The sequence below is a fragment of the Ictidomys tridecemlineatus genome, chromosome 6 (assembly GCF_052094955.1).
Source record: "Ictidomys tridecemlineatus isolate mIctTri1 chromosome 6, mIctTri1.hap1, whole genome shotgun sequence".
NCBI lineage: Eukaryota > Metazoa > Chordata > Mammalia > Rodentia > Sciuridae > Ictidomys > Ictidomys tridecemlineatus.
In genome coordinates this window covers 56869998-56890138 of record NC_135482.1, presented here as the reverse complement: position 1 = coordinate 56890138, position 20141 = coordinate 56869998, and the positions used below count along the sequence as shown (strand labels likewise).

The 20141-nt window shown below is 44.4% G+C and overlaps 2 protein-coding genes across 6 annotated transcripts; one reads left to right on the top strand and one right to left on the bottom strand.

Moving 5' to 3' along the window:
- The first annotated feature begins 1561 nt into the window (after positions 1-1561).
- Spryd4 (SPRY domain containing 4) lies at positions 1562-3833 on the top strand. The gene is made up of 2 exons (XM_005335637.5): positions 1562-1736; positions 2266-3833. The coding sequence occupies exons 1-2, from the start codon at positions 1652-1654 to the stop codon at positions 2802-2804; spliced, it is 624 nt and encodes a 207-aa protein (XP_005335694.1). The 5' UTR covers positions 1562-1651; the 3' UTR covers positions 2805-3833.
- Positions 3802-19993, bottom strand: Gls2 (glutaminase 2). 5 transcript variants are annotated; one of them, XM_021733500.3, is made up of 19 exons: positions 19553-19691; positions 19313-19409; positions 12931-13030; positions 12432-12553; positions 11711-11870; positions 11124-11203; positions 10874-11037; positions 10513-10571; positions 8662-8694; positions 8311-8369; positions 7768-7834; positions 7573-7623; positions 7216-7392; positions 6270-6401; positions 5816-5908; positions 5595-5656; positions 5057-5133; positions 4730-4793; positions 3802-4432 (listed from the first exon to the last, which is right to left on the bottom strand). In XM_021733500.3, the coding sequence occupies exons 3-19, from the start codon at positions 13009-13011 to the stop codon at positions 4276-4278; spliced, it is 1638 nt and encodes a 545-aa protein (XP_021589175.1). In that variant the 5' UTR covers positions 13012-13030; positions 19313-19409; positions 19553-19691; the 3' UTR covers positions 3802-4275. The 5 variants fall into 5 exon arrangements, with proteins under 5 accessions (XP_021589175.1, XP_021589173.2, XP_005335695.4 ...); XM_021733498.3 differs by lacking the exon at positions 19313-19409 and having other exon boundaries at positions 19553-19993; XM_005335638.5 differs by lacking the exon at positions 19313-19409 and having other exon boundaries at positions 11711-11840; positions 19553-19988.
- Positions 19994-20141: the final 148 nt, after the last annotated feature.

Below are 20141 nucleotides of genomic sequence, written 5' to 3'. Positions count from 1 at the left end.
CTTGTCATCATGTAATTATGGCACTTTCTGCATCAAATTGCAACAATCAACATTCTAATCCATCCCCAGTTAGACTGTAGGCCTTTGAAAGAAGGAACTGTGTTTTATGAAACAGAACAAACACAAAGTGGTAGAGTGCTGCCTAACATGTGCAAGACCTGGGGTTCCACCTCCAGAACTGGGACAAAAATAAATAAATAAATAAAAAGTAAACAAATACACAAAGAAGGTAGGACAAAGCAGTTATATCATGTAAAGTCTTATGATCATGAAAGGGAATTTGTTGCAGGCACATCAAAGTATTTAAATAGGGGAATTGCAGGATGGGATTTGGGATTTAGAAATAGCACTCTGAATGTAGTGTGGATTTTGAATACCAGACAGAGAGAAGCTAGTACATTAGAAGGTACATAACTACATTATGATGAGAAAACTCTAGGCCGGGCAGAGTGCCACATGTCTATTAATCCCAGTAGCTGGGGAGGCTGAGACAGGGGATTACAAATTCCAGGCCCACCTCAGCAATTTACCAAGACCCTACCTCCAAATAAAAAATAGATCAATGGAGCAGAGCTCCTTGGCGCAGGCCTGAAATACCAGCAGCTAGGGAGGCTGAGGCGGGAGGATTTGAGTTCAAGGCCAGTCTCAGCAATTCAGCAAGGCCCTACACAACTTAGTGAGACTCTGTCTTTAAATAAAATATGAAAAATAGGTTGGGGATGTGGCTCAGTGGTTAAGCCCCCCTGGGTTCAATCCCCAGTACAAAAAAAAGGGGGTGGGGTGGGGAGAGAGAACTCTAATTGAGATTAAGGATACAAGTGACCTGAACTAGGATACACGTGACCTGAACTAGGACTGTGTCCACTAGAATGGTGGTTAAAACTGGGGAAGGGGAATAGTTTGGTTAGTTTTTTAGTCTTTCAAAGATCTAAAGTTATTTTTTTGAGGGGTGGGAAGAGGGAGGTGGGATGTTCATATCAGATTGACCAACAGAACCTTGAGAAGTAGAGGGATTGAAACACTTTAGAAAGCAGCAACACAGAACCTCAAGCAGATCAAAATGTTAAATGTAGACTGTTCATAATCACCTACCTAATACCTACTCCACCCTGAACCAATATACTTTTGGTCATGCTGGGAAAACTGATTAGTTTAAAATCTTCTCAACCTTGAAAATACAAACCCACCGTTCAGTATTATGTATTTAACATTTATTTGTCAAGCTGTATTCTAAATTGTTTATTTTTCCGGTGCTGGGGATGGTGATACTTAAGGTTTATGGGTTGCATTATTTCAGCTTTGCTAAGGTTCTGGGAAGCTAAGAAATTAAGAGATGGGCCCAAAGTGAAGCTGGGGGTCGAATAAAATTAGTTTAATTCTAAAATACATGCTTCTAAACATCTGGCTACACCTTCTCTCCAAAGGTTTTAGTCAGTTCAAACGAGCGCCGTTTTTCTCCACGAAAAAACGGATCAACTGCACCAGAACTGGAGAGAAGTCACCGAAATGGTGGTTCCGCGCAGGGCGTCGGTTCCTTTACGTCATCACGCTGCGCGGCCGCCTCGCGCATCACGTGCTCTGGGAACTGGTCGGCAGATGGCGGGGTATGTAGGGTAGCAGGGATACGTGCCCTGCGTTTCTGTGGCGTAAGATGGCGCTGCACTTTGCACGTTCTTGGCGCTTGTACAGCTGGGGAGCCAAACGATGTGGGGCTGCCGCAGGGGAAGCCCGAAGAGGTAGGATTATTACTTTTTACTCACGTTTGCCTCCCAAAGTTTCTGGCTGTTATTCCCGGAAGCTGCTCAGACAACTTCAACCCTCTCTAGCCATCTCCCCTCCCCCTCTGCATTGGTTTTTCAATTCTAACCCTCAGACCCCATCTACTGACCCAGTCCGAGTTTTTCGACTGTCTATACTAAAATGATGACCCCCAGTCTTACCAGCTTGTTTTTCTTTTTTTCTTGGGGCTGGAGATTAAACTCACCGGCGTCTACTGTTGGGCTATATCCCCACAACTCCTTTTATTTTATGAGACAGAGTTTCACTAAGTTGCCCAGGCTGGCTCAGAACTTGCAGGCTTCCTGTCTCAGCCTTCTGATTAACTGGTATTACAGGCGTGCTTAACTTCTCCTGGCTTCCAGCTTGCCTTTCAACTCTTCCTTGCTTCCTTGTGATCTCCTGAGTTGCCTGCTTCAGATCAGAATATAGCACCAGCCCTAAGGTTTTAACCACTGTCATCATCCAGTCTTTTTGCTCCGCCCGCAGGCATCAGTTTCAAACTGGAAGAAAAAACTGCCCACAGCAGTCTGGCACTCTTCAGAGGTGACACAGGTGTCAAATATGGCTTGGTAGGATTGGAACCCACCAAGGTGGCCCTGAATGTGGAGCGCTTCCGGGAGTGGGCAGTGGTGCTGGCAGACACAGCGGTCACCAGTGGCAGACATTACTGGGAGGTGACAGTGAAGCGCTCCCAGCAATTCCGGATAGGAGTGGCAGACATGGACATGTCCCGGGATAGCTGCATCGGTATTGATGATCGTTCCTGGGTGTTCTCCTATGCTCAGCGCAAGTGGCACACCATGTTGGCCAACGAGAAAGCCCCAATTGAGGGTATTGGGCAACCTGAGAAAGTGGGGCTGTTGTTGGACTATGAGGCCAAGAAGCTGAGCCTGGTGGATGTGAACAAGGTCTCTGTGGTCCACACGCTACAGACAGATTTCCGGGGTCCGGTGGTGCCTGCTTTTGCTCTTTGGGATGGAGAGCTGCTGACCCACTCTGGGCTTGAGGTGCCAGAGGGTCTCTAGTATGTCCGTTATTAGAGTCCCTAATCATACTCTTGGCCAGTTTCCAACTGAAAGTATATGAAGACCTCTATCTCCCACAATTCATTGTTGGGTCCTCTGTGCAATATCTTAGTCATTTTCTGTTTCCTACCCCCATGAAAGCTAGGCATACGGTCAAGGTTTCCTTCAAACTATCGTGGGTTTCCTGGGCACCACAGGTATAGTTTCCCATACTTTGTTCCTTTAGTCGCTGTGCCTCCCATCCCTCAAAACTATTCAGTCTTAGGGTCTTGTCTTTTAGCTTGGTTGAATTTATTCACTATGCTACCTCTCTCTCCCTTTATCTGTATGCTACTTGTTTGTTTTGGGGTTTCTATCAAATCTCTCCAGAGTAAATCCTTTCTACCTCTGGCTGGAGGAGTGGTGCAGTCAGTGACTTGGTCCTTCCTCTGCAGCACCTACAGAGTCTGGTCTCTGGTCCTCAGTCTTTATTGACTCAGTGGGTCAGAGTGAAAACAGAACCCCCAAGTACCTCAGCGCCAAAGACCCGCAGCTCCACACAGATGGCAGCTATCCTTAACCTGAGTCCATTTAACTTCATTTGTACACCTCCTGTACCCAGCCAATCCATCATAATCATTGTGCCAGTTATAACTGTGACAAAGGGAAAAGAACTAGGGAGAAATCTAGGGGATTAGTGTCAGAAATATTATTCTTAAGAAGTTCCATCTTCATTTCTGACACAGTTAAAACTCCAGAGGAAGGAAGGCGGCCTAAGGTTTTGCATAGTCCATTTTGGGGTCTATTGAGACTCAAACACTCATTCCTCTTAGCAACATAATACACTGATCCTAAAACCATACTTGGGGTTGAGGGTGAAGTAAGTGACTATGTACATGAAATGTGTGTTGTTTGGGCTCTGTCTGACCCTGTGTTCTATTTTATTCTACCTTCTATGATGGTGATAAAGCTGGAATACCTGAGGAAAAAAGAGAATGACTGAGTTTAACAAAAGTAATTTGTGTAATTAAAGTTTATTTGAGCATAAAATACTTTCTCTGTCTATAAAATTGCTATTAGCAGTAGCAGCAGCAGGTTCTGGCCAAGGGGGACTGATCTCTCCAGACTACTAAAGCTGGGTACATAGGCTCCCTCTTTCTCTCACTGTGATTTATACATGTGCATGGTAGCTAGAGTCCTTCCGTCGAAGTGTGGTTTCTTCAAGAGAGGACTTGGCTGAAGACCTGTGATGGTTTTGAGTGGACCAAGCCATTAGACCATAATGCAGACTGTCCATGGATAGCTCTACAAGTGGTATCCCTTGAGGAAAGGGGTATTTTAACTCTCATAGAAAGCACTGGCCTATGTCACAATGGCTTTCTTGGTCCCCACTGAAGAAACTCTCCTTAATACTTTTTTGGTAGTTATGGATTAAGTGTGTGGCCAGCACATGCTTTTTTCTTAAGCAGGGACTGTCCATGATCTGTTATTCTCAAACCATGCTCTCTAAGTTCTCTTTGGACAGGGCCTCAGCTGCTGCCTCAGCCTGAGTCTCAGAGAGTGTGTAGGAGTCCTGGTAATCTTGAAGCAGTTTGACCACCTCCAGGTGGTTGAATTGCACAGCATCATCCAGGGGAATGTTGCCCCACCTGAGGAACAATGAGCAAGATCAGGCAAAGGAGACATTAAGAGTGATGTAGTTGTATATCTGTGCATGGTGGGTAGTGGGCAGTGTTGGAGAAGCTGTGCCACCCTCCCTTCCATGTCCCCGGCACACTTTTTTTTTTTTTTTAAATATATATTTAGTTGGTGATGGACCTTTATTCATTTATTTATATGTGGTACTGAGAATCAAACCCAATGCCTCACACATGCTAGGCAAGTGCTCTATCACAGAGCCCCAACCCAGCCCCAACCCTCCCCCTTTTTAGCCTAATTTTTCTTACCTATCCTTAACAAAAGGGTTCACTTTGCAAGCCTCGATCAGAAATTTAACAACTTCTGTGTGTCCTAGGAATAGGGGCAGAAGGAAAATGATAGGATACAGATCTTAAACCCTTTTGTACAGACCCTTGACAGCCAGAGACTGTTTTGAGAGGAGAAAAGGCCTCTTTCCATTTTGCTCCCTGTAAACACTCAATAACAGTTTGGCTGCCAGCTGAATTGTCAGAACTAGTTGTTGGCCCTGGAACCTTGAAGACACATAAAACAGGGTATCTTAGTAGAAAAGAAAGGGGCTTATGCTCTGCCACCCACTTAAATCCTTCAGATACCTTCAGCTGCAGCAACATGTAGAGCTGTGCGGGAGTCATAGTCTTTCTGTTCCATATCCATGGCTGACAAGGCAAACCTGAGGTAGTAGAAAGTGGCTAGGATTACCCAGATCAGTCTGTAATCACTAATGTCCTTTCTAATGTGGAGTCAGACTGGATGGACTCCAGAAAAAGTGAAACGGTTAATGCTACAATCTGAAGGCTATATAATTTGTTCTAGATGAGACTGTAATTCCCACTTCAGAGAAATGAGATTGTGATGCTTCCAAAAGCATTATTGCTTACATGGTTGTTGATGTTGGTAATCCACTGAGGCAAGTTAACTATGCCCTTAACACTCAAGTTAATAACACTGTCATTTATTAAGTTCTTATGTGGTAGATACTTTGTTTAAAAAAAAAACAACAAAACACTTAAATCTACATCCATTTGGTCTAGGCCTCAAGCTGAAGCACTTAACTGTTTTGCTATGTGGCCCCTAATAAGATCTCTGAACAGCAGTATTTTTACTGTGAATATCTGGTTATGGTAAAATTACCTTCGAAGAGCTGAGACATCTCCACTATAGGCAGCAAACAACAGGTTTACCACAGTCTTGTTCTGGAAGGCAAATCATAGCCATCTGAGATTAATTGTGGCTTTGACTCTGCCCTTGCCTAGTTCTGCCTTGTGATGACCTCCATGGATGCTTAGGCAATGAAGCATTACATCATATTCTGTTTAGAAATAATCTTATAAGGAACCTGGGGTTTTCCTTACCCGAACTTCTCCCCCTTCACGTCGTGGGTCTAATTTCCGAGCACAGTGCCTCAGGTTGTCATAGTTGTGGAAGTTAAAGAGAGACACCAACTTCTAGAATTGCAAGCCAAAGATATTGTTTACTTATTCCTTGCACTTGGTAGGAGCTCAAAATTGCTTTATTTACTTAAAGTAGCTACCACTAAATAAACTTATTGCTTAATTCAAAAATATTAAGTGGGCTGAGGATGTGGCTTAAGCAGTAGCGCGCTCGCCTGGCATGCGTGCAGCCCGGGTTCGATCCTCAGCACCACATACAAAGATATTGTGTCCGCCAAAAACTAAAAAAAAAAAAAAAATGTTAAAAAATTCTCTCTTGTCTCTCTCTCTCCCTCTCTATTAAAAAAAAAACTTATATTTATATATATATATATATATATATATATATATATGTACTATGTGCAGAATAACTCACCTGGCAAAAGTTGATGCCTCTATGACTGTTCCCCAGCTTGTCCAGTGGAGGTGACAGACACATCATTCCCATGACATTGGGAACCACCAGGAGGATGGCTCCTGACACAGCTGATTTGGCTGGCAGGCCCACCTGGGGAACAAATTTGAAGCTGAGGATGAGCTTGGGGTCCCCCAAATCTAGGAAAACAAACAAGGTAGGCTATTCTAAGTGACTGCATGGGCAAAGCCACAACCACCTCAACCTTTCAGACTTTTCTTACTTATTCCTTGCGCTTGGTAGGAGCTCAAAATTGCTTTATTTACTTAAAGTGGCTACCATTAAATAAACATTGTTTAATTCAAAAATATTAATTACTATGTACTTAATATTTATTTAATTAATTCATTGATAAAGTTAGGAAATGTTAATTGAAATATTAGCACTCTGCTAGCTAGAACTAGGGTAAAGTCACATTCTGGTGGTAGAAGGTAAGCAATAAACAGGCAACAATAAATAATTACTACAAACTGAGAAGAAAAGGAAGGTGCTGTGACCAGCGTTGTAGGTGGACCCATCTGAGATAGGGAAGTTAGAAAAGCCTCCTGGCTGGGAATGTAGTTCACTGGTAGAGCTTGCTTGCATGGGGGAGGTCTTGGGTTCAGTCTCTAGCACTGAAGGAAAAAAAAAAAAAAGGCCTCTCCTGAGAAGTGACACAGAAGCTGAGACCCAGAAGACAGCCACAGGAAGGGTTGCACAAGAGTGATTCAGAAGGTGCACCTTCATGTGTTTGTATTTGAGGAACTGTGTCTGACAACCTCCTGTGAGGATTCTCAGCCTAACAGCCTAGCTGGAGATTTGTGAATAAGAAGCAGGAACAAACTTCCATCTCTCTATTTTCAGAGACCAGTGTCCTGTTTTGGCACAGGGCTCACCACTGATAGATGGCAGGGCCCAAAACACTCACATGGAAGGCAAACTGGCCCGAGAAGTCATACATGCCACAGGAATGCATGAGGCTGAGGGTGTTGCGCACTGCTTCAGCACTCAGAACGCTCTCGCCTGTGATGGGACAGATTCCACCATTGGCAAGGGTGGCTGCCATGACACTGCCTGATTCACAGGTGACCTCCACAGAGCACAGCTGTGGAGACAAGGGAGAAGTGAAGATGTAATGTGGATGTGAACATGGTGCTTTTGGGAATAGAACAGTGTTCTTAGCATCCAGATCTTTAACAAATTGCTTAATATTCCTGACAGAACCATGTGAGTAAGAGAAGGAAGGCAGTCTGTCCTGTTTCCTTGGCCCTCAGGGTTTGCTTACCTGAAAGTAGAGATCAAGGGCAGCCATCATGTCCACCCCCTTAGGAAAGCACTGCAAGGAAGAAGAGGGAAAACATTCTCTTCAGGCCATTGACAGCCCCTTTCTCACTCCAGGGTCTCAGCCAAATTTCCCAACCCCTACTATCCTTCCACCAGCAGCAGAATTCCCAGAAACTCTACTGGCCTTCCCAGTTACCTTCTTTTCCTTGAGATAATAGCCGATGGCATAATTCCGATCCCCTGTTTCCTTCTCTGACTGGAATCTGAAGCAAACACCCAATTTAGTGCTTAATATTTGAGAGGTAGGTATGGGGAGAAGGGGAAAAATTGCCTTCCCTGAGAGACACAGAACTACATCAGTGCCTTTATAACTTTTCACAGTAATATTAGAGGACATTTCTGAACCTAAGCAAATACTCAGCATAGCTTTGTTGTAAAAAACAAAAAACAACCCCTAAAGTTGTCTATTCATCTAGTCTTAAGAACACTGGTGAGACTCTGGCTTTGAGGTCTTGGCAAGGCCTTAGACACAAACCATCATGCTACCTCTCCTTACATATTAACTAGAAATTGAACAAATTATTTCACAAAGTAAACAAATGTCAATGAAGGGGCTCAGAGGAAGCTAGGAGGCCAAAGTTCCTATGGAATTCCTTCCTAAGATCCTCTCATCCCTCCCCCAATCCCATGTGTACACACACCACCCAATGTGTTCAGATAGTTTTGAACAAGGCCTTACGTGGCATTGCTGAAACCCATGAATTCATTTCCAGCCATTTTGTTCAGATATTGCAACACCTAGAAGAGAAGAGGGGCAAGAGAGGCTCACCTGACCGAGAACTCCTACTAAACACATCCCAGGCTGAACAGTCCTTCTGAACCACTCAGCCCTTATCCCAGCTTTGCCTGAGAGGACAGGGACTTCAAGAGGATTTCCTCCCTGAAGCAGCAGATGCCCACTTCTCTGGAAATAAGCCTTCTAGTATGGGTGCACCTGATACTGGGTCTACAGCCAAGTACTTGGGGCAGCTGGAGGGGTCAGCATGACATGGTGAAAGGCAGCTAGGAGCTGAGTAGCAAGGGAACTTACAAAATCAAACTTCTCTGCTTTGTTACAGTCCATCTACAGAGAAAGAAAGAGATGTCAGTGTCTCAAGCCAAGGACAATGACAAAGGAAAAGGTCAAGCACTTAGTAGAGTTAAAAAATGTTAGACTAGTCTTGCTACACCTTTTTCTTTGTGTCTCAAAGACAGGATTTCATTGTGTTACCCATGCTGGTCTCAAACTTATAGGATCAAATGATCCTCCTACCTTAGCTTCCTGAATAACTGAGTCTGTGGGCACATGCCGCCATGCCCTGGCAAACTTCTTTCCTTTTTAAACAACTGAGACCTTTTTTGGGGTGTGTGTACTGATTTTTTTTGTGTGTGTATGTGTGTGTGTGGTGCTGGGGATTGAACCCAGGGCCTTGTGCATGCAAGGCACTCTATCAGCTGAGCTATATCCCCAACCCCTATATATTGATCTTAAAAAACAAACAATTTAGATTTTTATTAAGGCACAAAGGTACAGATAACTTCACATGCTCAGTAAGCCTGAGTCCTCCCACTTTCATTGTCTCTCTGAGCCCTTATCTCTGACTCCCACTTTTATTTTCTTACCTCCAGTCCTGTCTCCAAGTTCTACTCCTCTCATTCTCATCTTTTTTTTTTTTTTAATACCAGGGATTGAACCCAGGGGGCACTTAGCTACTGAGCCATATCCCCATCCCTTTTTGTATTTTATTTAGAGACAGGGTCTCACTAACTTGCTTAGGGCCTTGTTGAATTGCTGAGGCTAGCTTTGAACTTGTAATTCTTCTGCCTCAGCTCCTGAGCTGCTGGGGTTTCAGGAGTGTGCCACTGCACCCAGCCCTGATTCCCATCCCTTAATATACCATGCTAGAATCTTAATTTAGCTCATTCTGACTCCCATGCCAATCCCAAGACTGAACGGAGTGACAGAAATCGGATGAGTGTATCTGTTGCATATATTATATCCAACCATATTGACAGCTGACAACAAAGCTAAAGATTTTTTTTTCCCCTTTTGGTGGTGCTAGGATCAAACTCAGGGTCTTTGCAAGTGCTGTGCCATGGAGCTACATCCCTAACCCTGAAGCTAAAGATTTTAGTTGAGTCAGGATCAATATGGCCAACTTAGATGGGAATGGGATGAAGCAGGTCCCAGAGACAGGGCTGTAGATAGAACCATCACAGAATAGGGATAGAGACTTGGCCTGATTTCCTACCCTCAGACTCACTGCTTCATGCACACGTCAGCTAGAGTCAACACCACAGGGACTCTGACACCTGAATTGCTGGGGGAAGGGTTATTAACACCACCTTCCCCAGGAAGGACTGTGATTGGCTTCAGAATGTTTCTGCCCACGCTGCTCCCAAGTTCTTGCTTAAGCGCTGGGAGACCTACAGCTGATGGGCTTGCCTGACACCCTTGCTCAAGGCCAACTCACAGTTCTAGGTGACGTGAATAACTGCCCTGGCCTGGCCATTCACCCTTCTTTGCATGTTTCCCTCACCCAGAAGTGGCCAATCGGTGCCTAATAATGCTGTCCTCCCCCTGTCTCTGGCATTTGGCCCTTGATCCTAGGCAGGGGTCAGGATCTGCTCACTCCTCCAAGGGCCTGGAAGCTCTAGATTCTACTCATAGGTGGGGGGAGGGAATGATATAGGGTGAAGGTGGAGGAGGTGATGCAGCCTCTCTTACTGGCATCCTCAGCATAACACACGGATCCCTGTTACGCTCATACAAAGCCTCCTGGGAACCCTCAAAGGAATCAGTATCCCACTGGCCTCCCTGGAGAGCTTAACAGATAGGAGGGATATAGGAATAAGGGGGCTTAGAGAAGAGTACCTTTCAGAAAGTTAGTGTGTCACTGACCTTGATCAGGGAGCTGACAACAATGGCACCAGCATTGACCATGGGATTATGAGGAATTCCTGGGGAAATACAAATTGTGCAGGGTCTTATCAGTCACTGAACAAAGACTCCTTTACAGCCTGCCCTCTCTGTAGGTTAAATAAGAAAGATTTCTTTGCTGGGGTAAAAGGAATATCAGGGCTAATCAGGAAAAGCAGTGTTTACAGCCGTACCACTCTGATCACGCTTGATCGTCTCTGATCTCACAAGCTAAGCAGGGTTAGGCCTGGTTAGTAGTTGGATGGGAGGAAAGGCAAAGAAACAAATGAAAAAGGCTTGGGGGAAGGAGCAAGAGTTTGGTCTGAGCTCTGGGGGTGCTCACCTTCCTCATTGAGGGAGAGTTTGTTGTAGCGCAGGCCGCTGGGCTCCTTGCCCACAAACTTATGCACGTAGTCAGTGCCTAGGGTGCTTATGGAGATGGCATAGGTGAGGGGCTTCACGCAAGACTGCAGGCAGAAGGGGATCTTTGTGTGGCCCACAGAGTGCCTGGAGGCAGACAGGTACAATGAAAGGGGTTGGCCTTTGTTCTGTACCTGTGCCCTTCCTCCCCTTCCTCTCACCCAGCATCTCACCGTTGTCCATCCACAGTACATAGGGAGACACCCCACAGGTCTGGGTTTGACTTGGCCAGGTGAGGGATGTAGGCCGCCACCTGGGCAGGAGTGGGTAGAGAAAAGGGAGAAAGATGGATGTGGAGAAGAGTATGGAGTTCAGGATTAGGAGAGTTTTTTTGATAAAAAGCTAAATTCTGACTCCAGCATGGCAAATGAATTCCCTTCTATTTGTTGTTCCCAGAAACTCCAAGCCTTAAGTCCTAGGGGATCTTATCTATCTGTAGCCTCTGTCCTGTAGTGATGGCAATAAAGTTCATGGAAGGTTAAAAAGGAGAATTCTGGGGTCAGCTTCCTGTTTTGATTTTTAGATTCAATTACTATAAGTCTCTGACAATTCACTATGCCACAATCTCCTAAGAAAACTAGGATTCCCTCGCTTGCTCTAGGAACCTGTTTAGAAACACATGGAGCTATTTCCACATTTTTAGAGGTTCTGCTTCTCATTTCGCATCCATTGGATTCCCAGCCCCAGGAAGTCTCTAAGAATTAAGATATATCTGGCCCAGAGCCCTTGCCCCTCCCTTATCCCCCCCCCCAGCCCTCACTTTGCCTCCTGTGAGCTCTTTGGCATCCTCAAAGATGCGATCCACATGGCCCGTGAACTCCTCAAAATCGGGAATGACAAACTTCTTTCGGAATGCCTGGGTCAGGAGCACAATGTTGCTGCTCACACACCTGGATCCCAGACACGATTGCATTAGGGGGCTGCAGACATACAGCAGGGACTCACTCTGGAGCCATGGAGGTTGGGAATAAAGAAGGTTGTGAGTGGTCATGTGGTTTTAGACCAACAGCTTTGGCAAGTCACTTTATCATTTTGGTTTTGAGTTTCTTCACCCCTAAAATGAACAATAGTAATAACATGGAAAGATACCTCAAGACATAATGTCTTGAGATATAAGAAAAAAATAATTACTAGAATAAGTATAGTATGTCATTTTTATATTTTAGAAATCCTAAGTCTTATATTTATGTATATTCATATATATGTGTGACTACATAGGATATTATCTAAAAGATATCCACTAATCTGTTAACAATGTTTACTTCCAGGAAAAGGGGCTAGGACTGGGAGAAAAGGGAACTGAGAACAAATATTTCTATATTGTTCAGAATTCATAATGAGTATTCATATATTACTTGTGTGATGAATAATAAAACAAAATGAAGTGTTGAATTATATAATCCCCAAGATTTCTATATGCTCTGATATCTGTGTCCACAGAACAGTTTTGAAAATAATGCCCTCATTTCTGGGGCCCTCACTTTTGGAAGAGATTTCGGTCCAAGAGGCCACCACTGCTAGACTCTTGGACCATGTGGTGCATCTGACTCATGCAGTCCCGGAGCCGGGGATCTGATGTCTGCAGTCCAGTGGCCTTCAGTGCCTTTAGGGAAAGAAGAGGCCTGGTAAATTTAGCTCAAAGAATAGTATTTTAATCCTAATAGTCTTTCCCAATAGATACTCAGTTACCTCAATCCCAATTACAACAAAAGGTAGGACAAGTGGATTTGGAAATTAAAAGGGAATGAAGCAGCTTTGAAGGTTAACAAGGGATTCCTGCCCCTTTTCAGCTAGTTGTGTTTAATCTGGCCCTGGGGCAGAGATGGGATTGTCTCCTTAGCTTAGGCATCTGTTATTACCCACCTGCATTCTCTAACCTCATGCAGTAACCATTAGGTGTCCTGTATCTGTCCTACCCTCCTTTTCCCACTTTCCATAGATCTAAGGATTAGGGTTCAGAACAGGTAGCGGGCAACTTACACTAGTGAACTTGTGGATGGGGATTCGTTCCTGTCCCTCAGCAATAGTGTAGAAGAGCAGATCACCCAGGCGGGACAGCATGCCACACTCTGATGCATCACTGTTTGGGGGCAGAGACAGGGGAGGAGGGCAGGAGCCTGAGAATCACTCCTTGCTCCTCCTCCTTGAACATGGGCTGATCATTAGGTGAGTGTCCTCATTCTGTGTCTCTTCCCTAAACCATCTGATCTGTCCTGAGAAGTGTACCTCTCACTTTCTAGCTTTTACTCATAACTAAGATCTTTATTTCTACTCGCCTACTTGACACTTCTAGACCATAGGCACTGAAAACTCAGCATGTCCAAACCTAAGTCATCTTACCTTCCCGCCTCTTCTCGTGTTTCCCATCTGGGTCACATAAAATTACTACCACCTGGGTGCTAGGCTGGAAATGCAGAACAATTTTGGTAGTTCCCATACCTTAAGTCCATGTTTGGTTGGCCACTAAAACTGGATGAATCTACCTCTGTAATACCTCTCAAATCTGTCCTCTTCTTTCCCCCCAAGCAATATGGTATAGTAGAAAGGATCGAAGGTTGCTCCTTAATAGCTGTGTGATGTTGGGCAGATCACATAATATTGTTGAACCTGCTTCCTAGTCTATAAAATAAGAGTGGTAATGTCTACTTCACATGGGTAATATGAGCCTAAATTAAGATCATATTCCATGAAAAACTGTCTTAACACAAAGTAGATGCTCAGTAAATCAGAACTCAATAGCTCCTTGTTGTCTGTTACCTAATTGCCACTATACACTCTTGACTCCCCAACTATCTTCTGCAATGTGCTACCTATTTTCTTAAACTCAGAATAACTCAAAAACTTTGTGATGGCTCCCTAGTGCTTACAGAAGAAGTTATTTCTTGGTTTGGCATTCAAGGCTCCTTAGAACCTGCTAACTTGCTGGGTGCAGGTAGTGTATGCCTGTAATCCCAGCCACTCAGGAGGCTGAGGCAGAAGGGCTGCAAGTTGGAAGTCAGCCTAAGCAAATTAGTGAGACATGGGGTTGGGGAGGTGGCTCAGGAGGTAGCACACTCGCCTGGCATGCGCAGGGCGCTGGGTTCGATCCTCAGCACCACATAAAAATAAAAATAAAGATGATGTGTCCACCAAAAACTAAAAAATAAATATTAAAAAAATTTTCTCTCACTCTCTCTTTAAAAAACAAAATTAGTGAGACACTGGGGATGTAGCTCAGTGGTAAAGTACCCCTAGGTTCAATCCCCAGCACCAAAAAACCTGCCACCTTTCTTTTGCTATTCCCCACCATTCTCCCACATTCATTATGAGAAGTTAATAGATGGTTCCCCAAATGGGCCAGGGACTGTGAGGTTTCCTGGACTTTATGTATGCTGTGATTTCTGCATGGAATGACCTTCTTCTCCTTTAATTAGCATAGTCCTGTCCATCCTTCAAGGTCCAGTTCAAATGCCACCAACTCTGTAATATCTCCCCAACCCTCCAGATTTTACTTATGTTGTTGCTGGGGTGGCACATAAACCATTTTACTGTCGGAGGATTCTTCCCTTGTTCAACTAGGTTTTTGTCTTCGTATCTTTGAGCAAAGTGGGTCTTTGATAAGAATTACCATGTTACATAATTAGGAAGGTCCCTGTACCTCCCAAATCTCTCTCTCAATGGTTATGGCACCAAAAATTCTTTTTTTTTTTTTAAAGAGAGAGTGAGAGAGGAGAGAGAGAGAGAATTTTTAATATTTATTTTTCAGTTCTCGGCGGACACAACATCTTTGTTGGTATGTGGTGCTGAGGATCGAACCCGGGCCGCACGCATGCCAGGCGAGCGCGCTACCGCTTGAGCCACATCCCCAGCCCCCCAAAAATTCTTTAGACACCAAAGACTTCTTGATCTTCAAGAGTTCCTCTATTAACAGATTTAGAGGAATGATATCAAATCAAATACGACAGTTGAGATTTAGACCCTTCAAAGCCCTTTGACCCAATAACTTGGTTTCCAGGAATACATTCACTTATCTATAAAGTTACATATTCATTGCATAATTAAAAAGATTTAAAACAACTGTACATTAGTAGGGAAATAGGTAAATTATGAGTTTATTCATATAATGAGATGTTATGCCCTGTAAATAAAATGAAATTAGGGACTGCTTTGAGTACTGATCTCTAAGATGTAATATTAACTAAAGAAGCTTGTTTCAGAACAGAGTATGCAGAATGAAACTATTGATGTTTAAAAATATGTGTTTCCTTATTCCAGTACAACATATTTCTGGCAGGACATATAAGAAACAGGTAAAACTCATCTCTAGGAGAAGCAGTTGGGGCTACGAAAACAGGGTGGGAGGGATGCTTTTCACTATAGTATCGTCTATACTTTTGAATTTTGAACCATATAACTATATTGTCCATGAAATAAGACACTAAAAAACTAAAGATTCTCAAGAAGCTTGGCATAGAGTAGGCATGTGTGCGTTTCGGACCAGGAGGAACACCAGAAGGGGAAGGGATCCAATTTTGGAGGAAACCGTCACAATGCTAGTATCTGTAGGAAAGGGGTGGGGAAGCCATATGAGGGATAACTAAAAGAGGAAAGTTTGTAGGGATGTTTGGTTATTTTGTTTTATGTTTTGCAGTACGGGAGATTGATCCCAAGGCCTCAGGCATGCTAGAAAAGTGCTCTACCACTGAGCTACATTCCCAGCCTTTGTAGGAACACCTTGAAAGCAGGTCTCTGTGCCTGAAAGCTGATAGATAGGAAATAATGCCACATCATTTCTGAATGTCTCAAAATTCTTTAAAAAATTGCATATTTTTTGGGGGGGCGGTACTGGGGATTGAATTCGGGAGCAATCAGCCACTAAGCCACATCCTCAGGCCTGTTTTGATTTATTTAGAGACAGGGTCTCACTGAGTTGCTTAGTGCCTCACTTTTGCTGAGGGTGGCTTTGAACTCGAGATCCTCCTGTCTCAGCCTCCTGAGCCACTGGGATTACAGGCGTGTATCACCATATGACGCTAAAAAATTGCATGCCTTTTGATTTAGATATAGACTGATCACCAATATAATGTTGAAGGGAAAAAAGGTATAGAATAATGTGTACAGTATAATATCATTTATTAAAAAGATAATATTAACATGTATTATATGCATTAAAATATCTCCAAAAGACTATAGAAGATATTAGTGTCATCAGATGTTTCGGGAACAAAATTTCCTAGGAATTTACTCTTAAGAAATAATTGTGGGCTGGGATTGTGGCTCAGCGGTAGAGCGCTTGCCTAGCATGGGGGGGACCCGGGTTCGATTCTCAGCACCACATAAAAATAAAGGCATTGTGTTGTGTCCATCTACACCTAAAAAATAAATATTAAAAAAAATAAATAATTGTGAGGGGCTTGGGTTGTGGCTCAGTGGTAGAGTGCTTGCCTCTCATGTGTGAGGCACTGGGTTCAATTCTCAGCACCGTATATAAATAAATGAATAAAATAAAGGTCCATCAACACTAAAAAATATTTTTAGAAAAAGAAATAATTGTGAGGTGCTGGGGTTGTGGCTCAGTGGTAAAGCTCTTGCCTCACATGTGTGAGGCCCTGGGTTTGATTCTCAGCATCGCATATAAATAAGTAAAATAAAGGTCCATCAACAATTAATAAAATATTTAACAAAGAAATAATTGTGAACCAGGCATGGTGCACACACCTTTAATCCCAGTGACTTAGGAGGCTGAGGCATGAGGATCATGAGTTCAAAGTAAACCTCAGCAACCTAGCAAGACTCTGTCTCAAAATATCTTAAAAAAAGGGCTAGGGGGCTGGGGATGTGGCTCAAGCGGTGGCGCGCTCGCCTGGCATGCATGCGGCCCCGGGTTCGATCCTCAGCACCACATACCAACAAAGATGTTGTGTCTGCCGAGAACTAAAAATAAATAAATAAATATTAAAAAAAAAAAAAAGGGCTGGGGATGTGGCTCAGAGGTAGAATGCCCCTGGGTTCAACCCCTGTATCAGAAGAAGAAAAGAAAAATATAGTGAAATTATTGTTGAAAGTACACAAAAGAGTCTATAGTAACCAAACTGAAGATTGATTAAGTAAGTTATGGTAATGGTGCTGGGAATGTGGTTCAGTGATACAGTGCATGCCTAGAATGTTTAAGGCCTTGGATTTGATTCCTAGCAATACAAAAAAAAAAAAAAAGTTGTGGCAACTCATATCATGGAATCTTTTAAAATGGTAAAATGGCAGCTATTAAAATTGATGTCATATACACATATTGAAAGCTGTTCAAAAATAGAAAAGTAGGTTACCAAAGGATATGAATATGATCTAATTTTTGTTATATATTAGATATATATGGAAATATCACAATATTTTTTTGGTGGTGCTGGGGATTGAACCCAGGGCCTAGTCAGGCTACCAACTGAGCTATATCCCCAGCCATCCCTTTCTTTCTTTCTTTTTTTTAATATTTATTTTTTGTTGTGGTTGGACACAATATCTTTATTTTATTTATTTTTATGTGGTGCTGAGGATTGAACCTAGGGCCTCGCATGTGCTAGGCGAGCACTCCACTACTGAGCCACAATCCCAGCCCAAATCTACTTCTCAGCTTGCTTTTCTTTCCTTTTTGGTGGTGATGGGGATTGAACTTAGGGCCTTGTGCATGTGAGCCTTTTTTTCTTGATACTCTTTTTATCTTTCTTTTCTTTTTGAGATGGGGTCTTACTATGTTGCCCAGGCTAGCCTTGCATTTTCATTCTTTCTACCTCAGCCTACTAAGTAAGTAGCTGGGATTACAGAAGCACATCACACACTTGGCTTCTTGTTTTTCTTTTAAAAATCAGAAATACAATAAAGCTACATGGTTCTAAAAATAAACAATAACCCGAATAACAAGACTTCTTTTCACCCCCAAGTCAAAATCCTACCCTTCATGGTGTCACACTCTCAGCGGCCATCACCCTCCAGCGCTGCCAACCCTTCTGCCCAGGGAGCAGCAGTCCAAGGCCATTACCAAGAGGTTTCCTGGAGATGGAGCAGCCACAGGCAGGAGAAACTAGTCCCCTAAAAACACTCTATTACCCTACTCACTAGATGCTGGTGTGTGTGTAGGGGAACCAGGGATGCTTCTAGCTCCCACTCTAAAGGGGAAGCATAATAGGCTTTGCTCTATCATACCACTCTTCTCCTATAGTTATTTGGGAGGAGGGGAGGGTGGAGATTGAACAGGAAGGAGTGGTCTTATCCTTTAAATGTTCCATGTCTCTTTGCGAAAAGTAGTTCATAATAATGATTATTAATAGTAAACAATTGCCAGGCTTGGTGACACACGTCTATAATCCCAGCGGCTGGGGAGACTGACACGGGAGAATTGCAAGTTTGAAGCCAGCCTCAGCAATGGTGAGACACTAAGCAACTCAGTGAGACCAGTCTCTAAATAAAATGAATAATAGGGTTGGGGATGTGGCTCAGTGGTCCAGTGCCTCGGAGTTCAATCCCCAGTACCCTTCCCCCCCCAAAAAAAAATTTAAAAAATAGTAAACAATAGTTATTGGTCTCCCAGTACCCTTCAAATACTTATTGATTTATTACCTCTCAGGACTGGAACTTCAGTGGTGGTGAGGTAGTGCTGTTTTTATGGCTATTTTAACTACGGTATACATATGTTTCTGAGTATCATCAGTTAGATGTCAATGATAAAACAGAGAGCCCATTTCCTGTTACAGCTATAATAGGGTAGGGGTTACTTGGACTGGGTCTAGCTCACCCTCTGAAGTGGGCAAAAATTTCTTTTTTTGCAAAAATTTCTTATTCAGCATTATTTGTGTCTCAGAGAGAGGAAAAAAAGGAAAAGGTTCAGCAACCAAGTATTTCTGGGTGACCAGGAAGAGAAGTCCCACCTGGGAGTGGGAAGCAGAAGTACCCAAAGGAGAAGAATCCTTCAAATTAGGGAGCCTGAGCAGCATAAATAACAGCTCTGACTAGCTCTGATTTCTGCATCTCATGATTCCCCCCACCATTATAAATATTCTCCTCATTCAATAGTTTGGAAAGATATCCTTATTCTACAGATAGGGGACCCTGCTATGCACACACCCAATACATACGCATGTATTTGCGCACCAATAATAAGCGCCCATCACATTTTGCCTGCGAGTACGCGCAGAAATAAGACACTCCACGTAGACCCAAGTACACTTGGACCTAAAACAGGAGGCTGTTTATACCCACACATTCCCTAAAATACCTAGGAGAACCCGAGAGAAAAAGAAGGGGAGGATGGGCGGGCCTGCACACGGCCCCACACTGTGACACGTGCACCAAGCAACACTCTGCGCCCATTCTGCATTCCCATTTAAGTACGCACCTTGGACAGGCACCATCTCGAAGACCGACCTGCCCAAACGCCCTCCCGGGCGGACGGCACGTTACCGCCCGAGCTCGGCGGACCCAAATCCCCAAATCTAAAGGAAAAGGCATCGCAGGCTAGTGAGCGAGAAGAGGGGAGATGTGATGCGCTCCCTGGGGACCGGGATTCGGGCGCTAGCGAGAACGACAGTGGGAGTGGGAGCAAGCCTGTCCCCTGCCCCTGTCCCGCGAGCCTTACTGATCCTGGTGCTGTGGCTGGTGGCTGTGCGGCGTCTCCCTGCCCTGTGCCGCTGCCTCACTGAGGTGGTGTCGGACGCCCCAGCCAAGGAAGGGGCTCCGGCTCAGGTGACCCCAGCCTCCCCGCTGGCAGCGACTGCCAGCTCGGCTCAGTGCATTCTGCAGAGCTCTCATGGAGCGCATGCCCCCGGCGCGCTGCCGGCTCTGCCCGAGAGCCCAGGAGGTCTGAGCGTTGGCTGGTAGGGAGGGGGTGGAGACGTTGCGAGCTAGACAAGGTGTGGGGGGAGCTGAGTGAGGGAGTGCTGCGCCTGGGAGGTGAAGAGGGGCCGGGTGGGTGGGGCTGGAGCTGGAGGAGGGGCCAGTCCCTTCTAGGCTCCGGTCGGCGCCAGATTCACTCATTCTTCCTAGACAGGGGATGGATGGGCTAGGAATGCCAGTGACTGGGAAGAAGTGGGGCCTGGGGTCTAGGGGGTGGCGAAGAGAGGGTGGTGCCCGGGAGTCGAGATAGACAGTCCTCAAGTCCAATAATTGAGGGAGAAGAAGAAGAAAGAAAGAAAGAAAAAAGATGGTGGGGCTGGTGGGCGGGGAGA

What these genes read in the sequence shown, in the direction of transcription:
- Spryd4 (XM_005335637.5), top strand. Translation starts at nt 1,652, where the DNA reads ATGGCGCTGCACTTTGCACGTTCTTGGCGCTTGTACAGCTGGGGAGCC. An exon ending in CGCAGGGGAAGCCCGAAGAG is followed by an intron (nt 1,737 to 2,265) that starts GTAGGATTATTA and finishes CTCCGCCCGCAG; the next exon opens with GCATCAGTTTCAAACTGGAA.
- Gls2 (XM_021733498.3), bottom strand. Translation starts at nt 19,950, where the DNA reads ATGAGTGAATCTGGCGCCGACCGGAGCCTAGAAGGGACTGGCCCCTCC. An exon ending in ACTCTCCCTCAATGAGGAAG is followed by an intron (nt 10,572 to 10,873) that starts GTGAGCACCCCC and finishes GTATTTCCCCAG; the next exon opens with GAATTCCTCATAATCCCATG. An exon ending in AACCCTTTTGTTAAGGATAG is followed by an intron (nt 4,433 to 4,729) that starts GTAAGAAAAATT and finishes ATTGTTCCTCAG; the next exon opens with GTGGGGCAACATTCCCCTGG.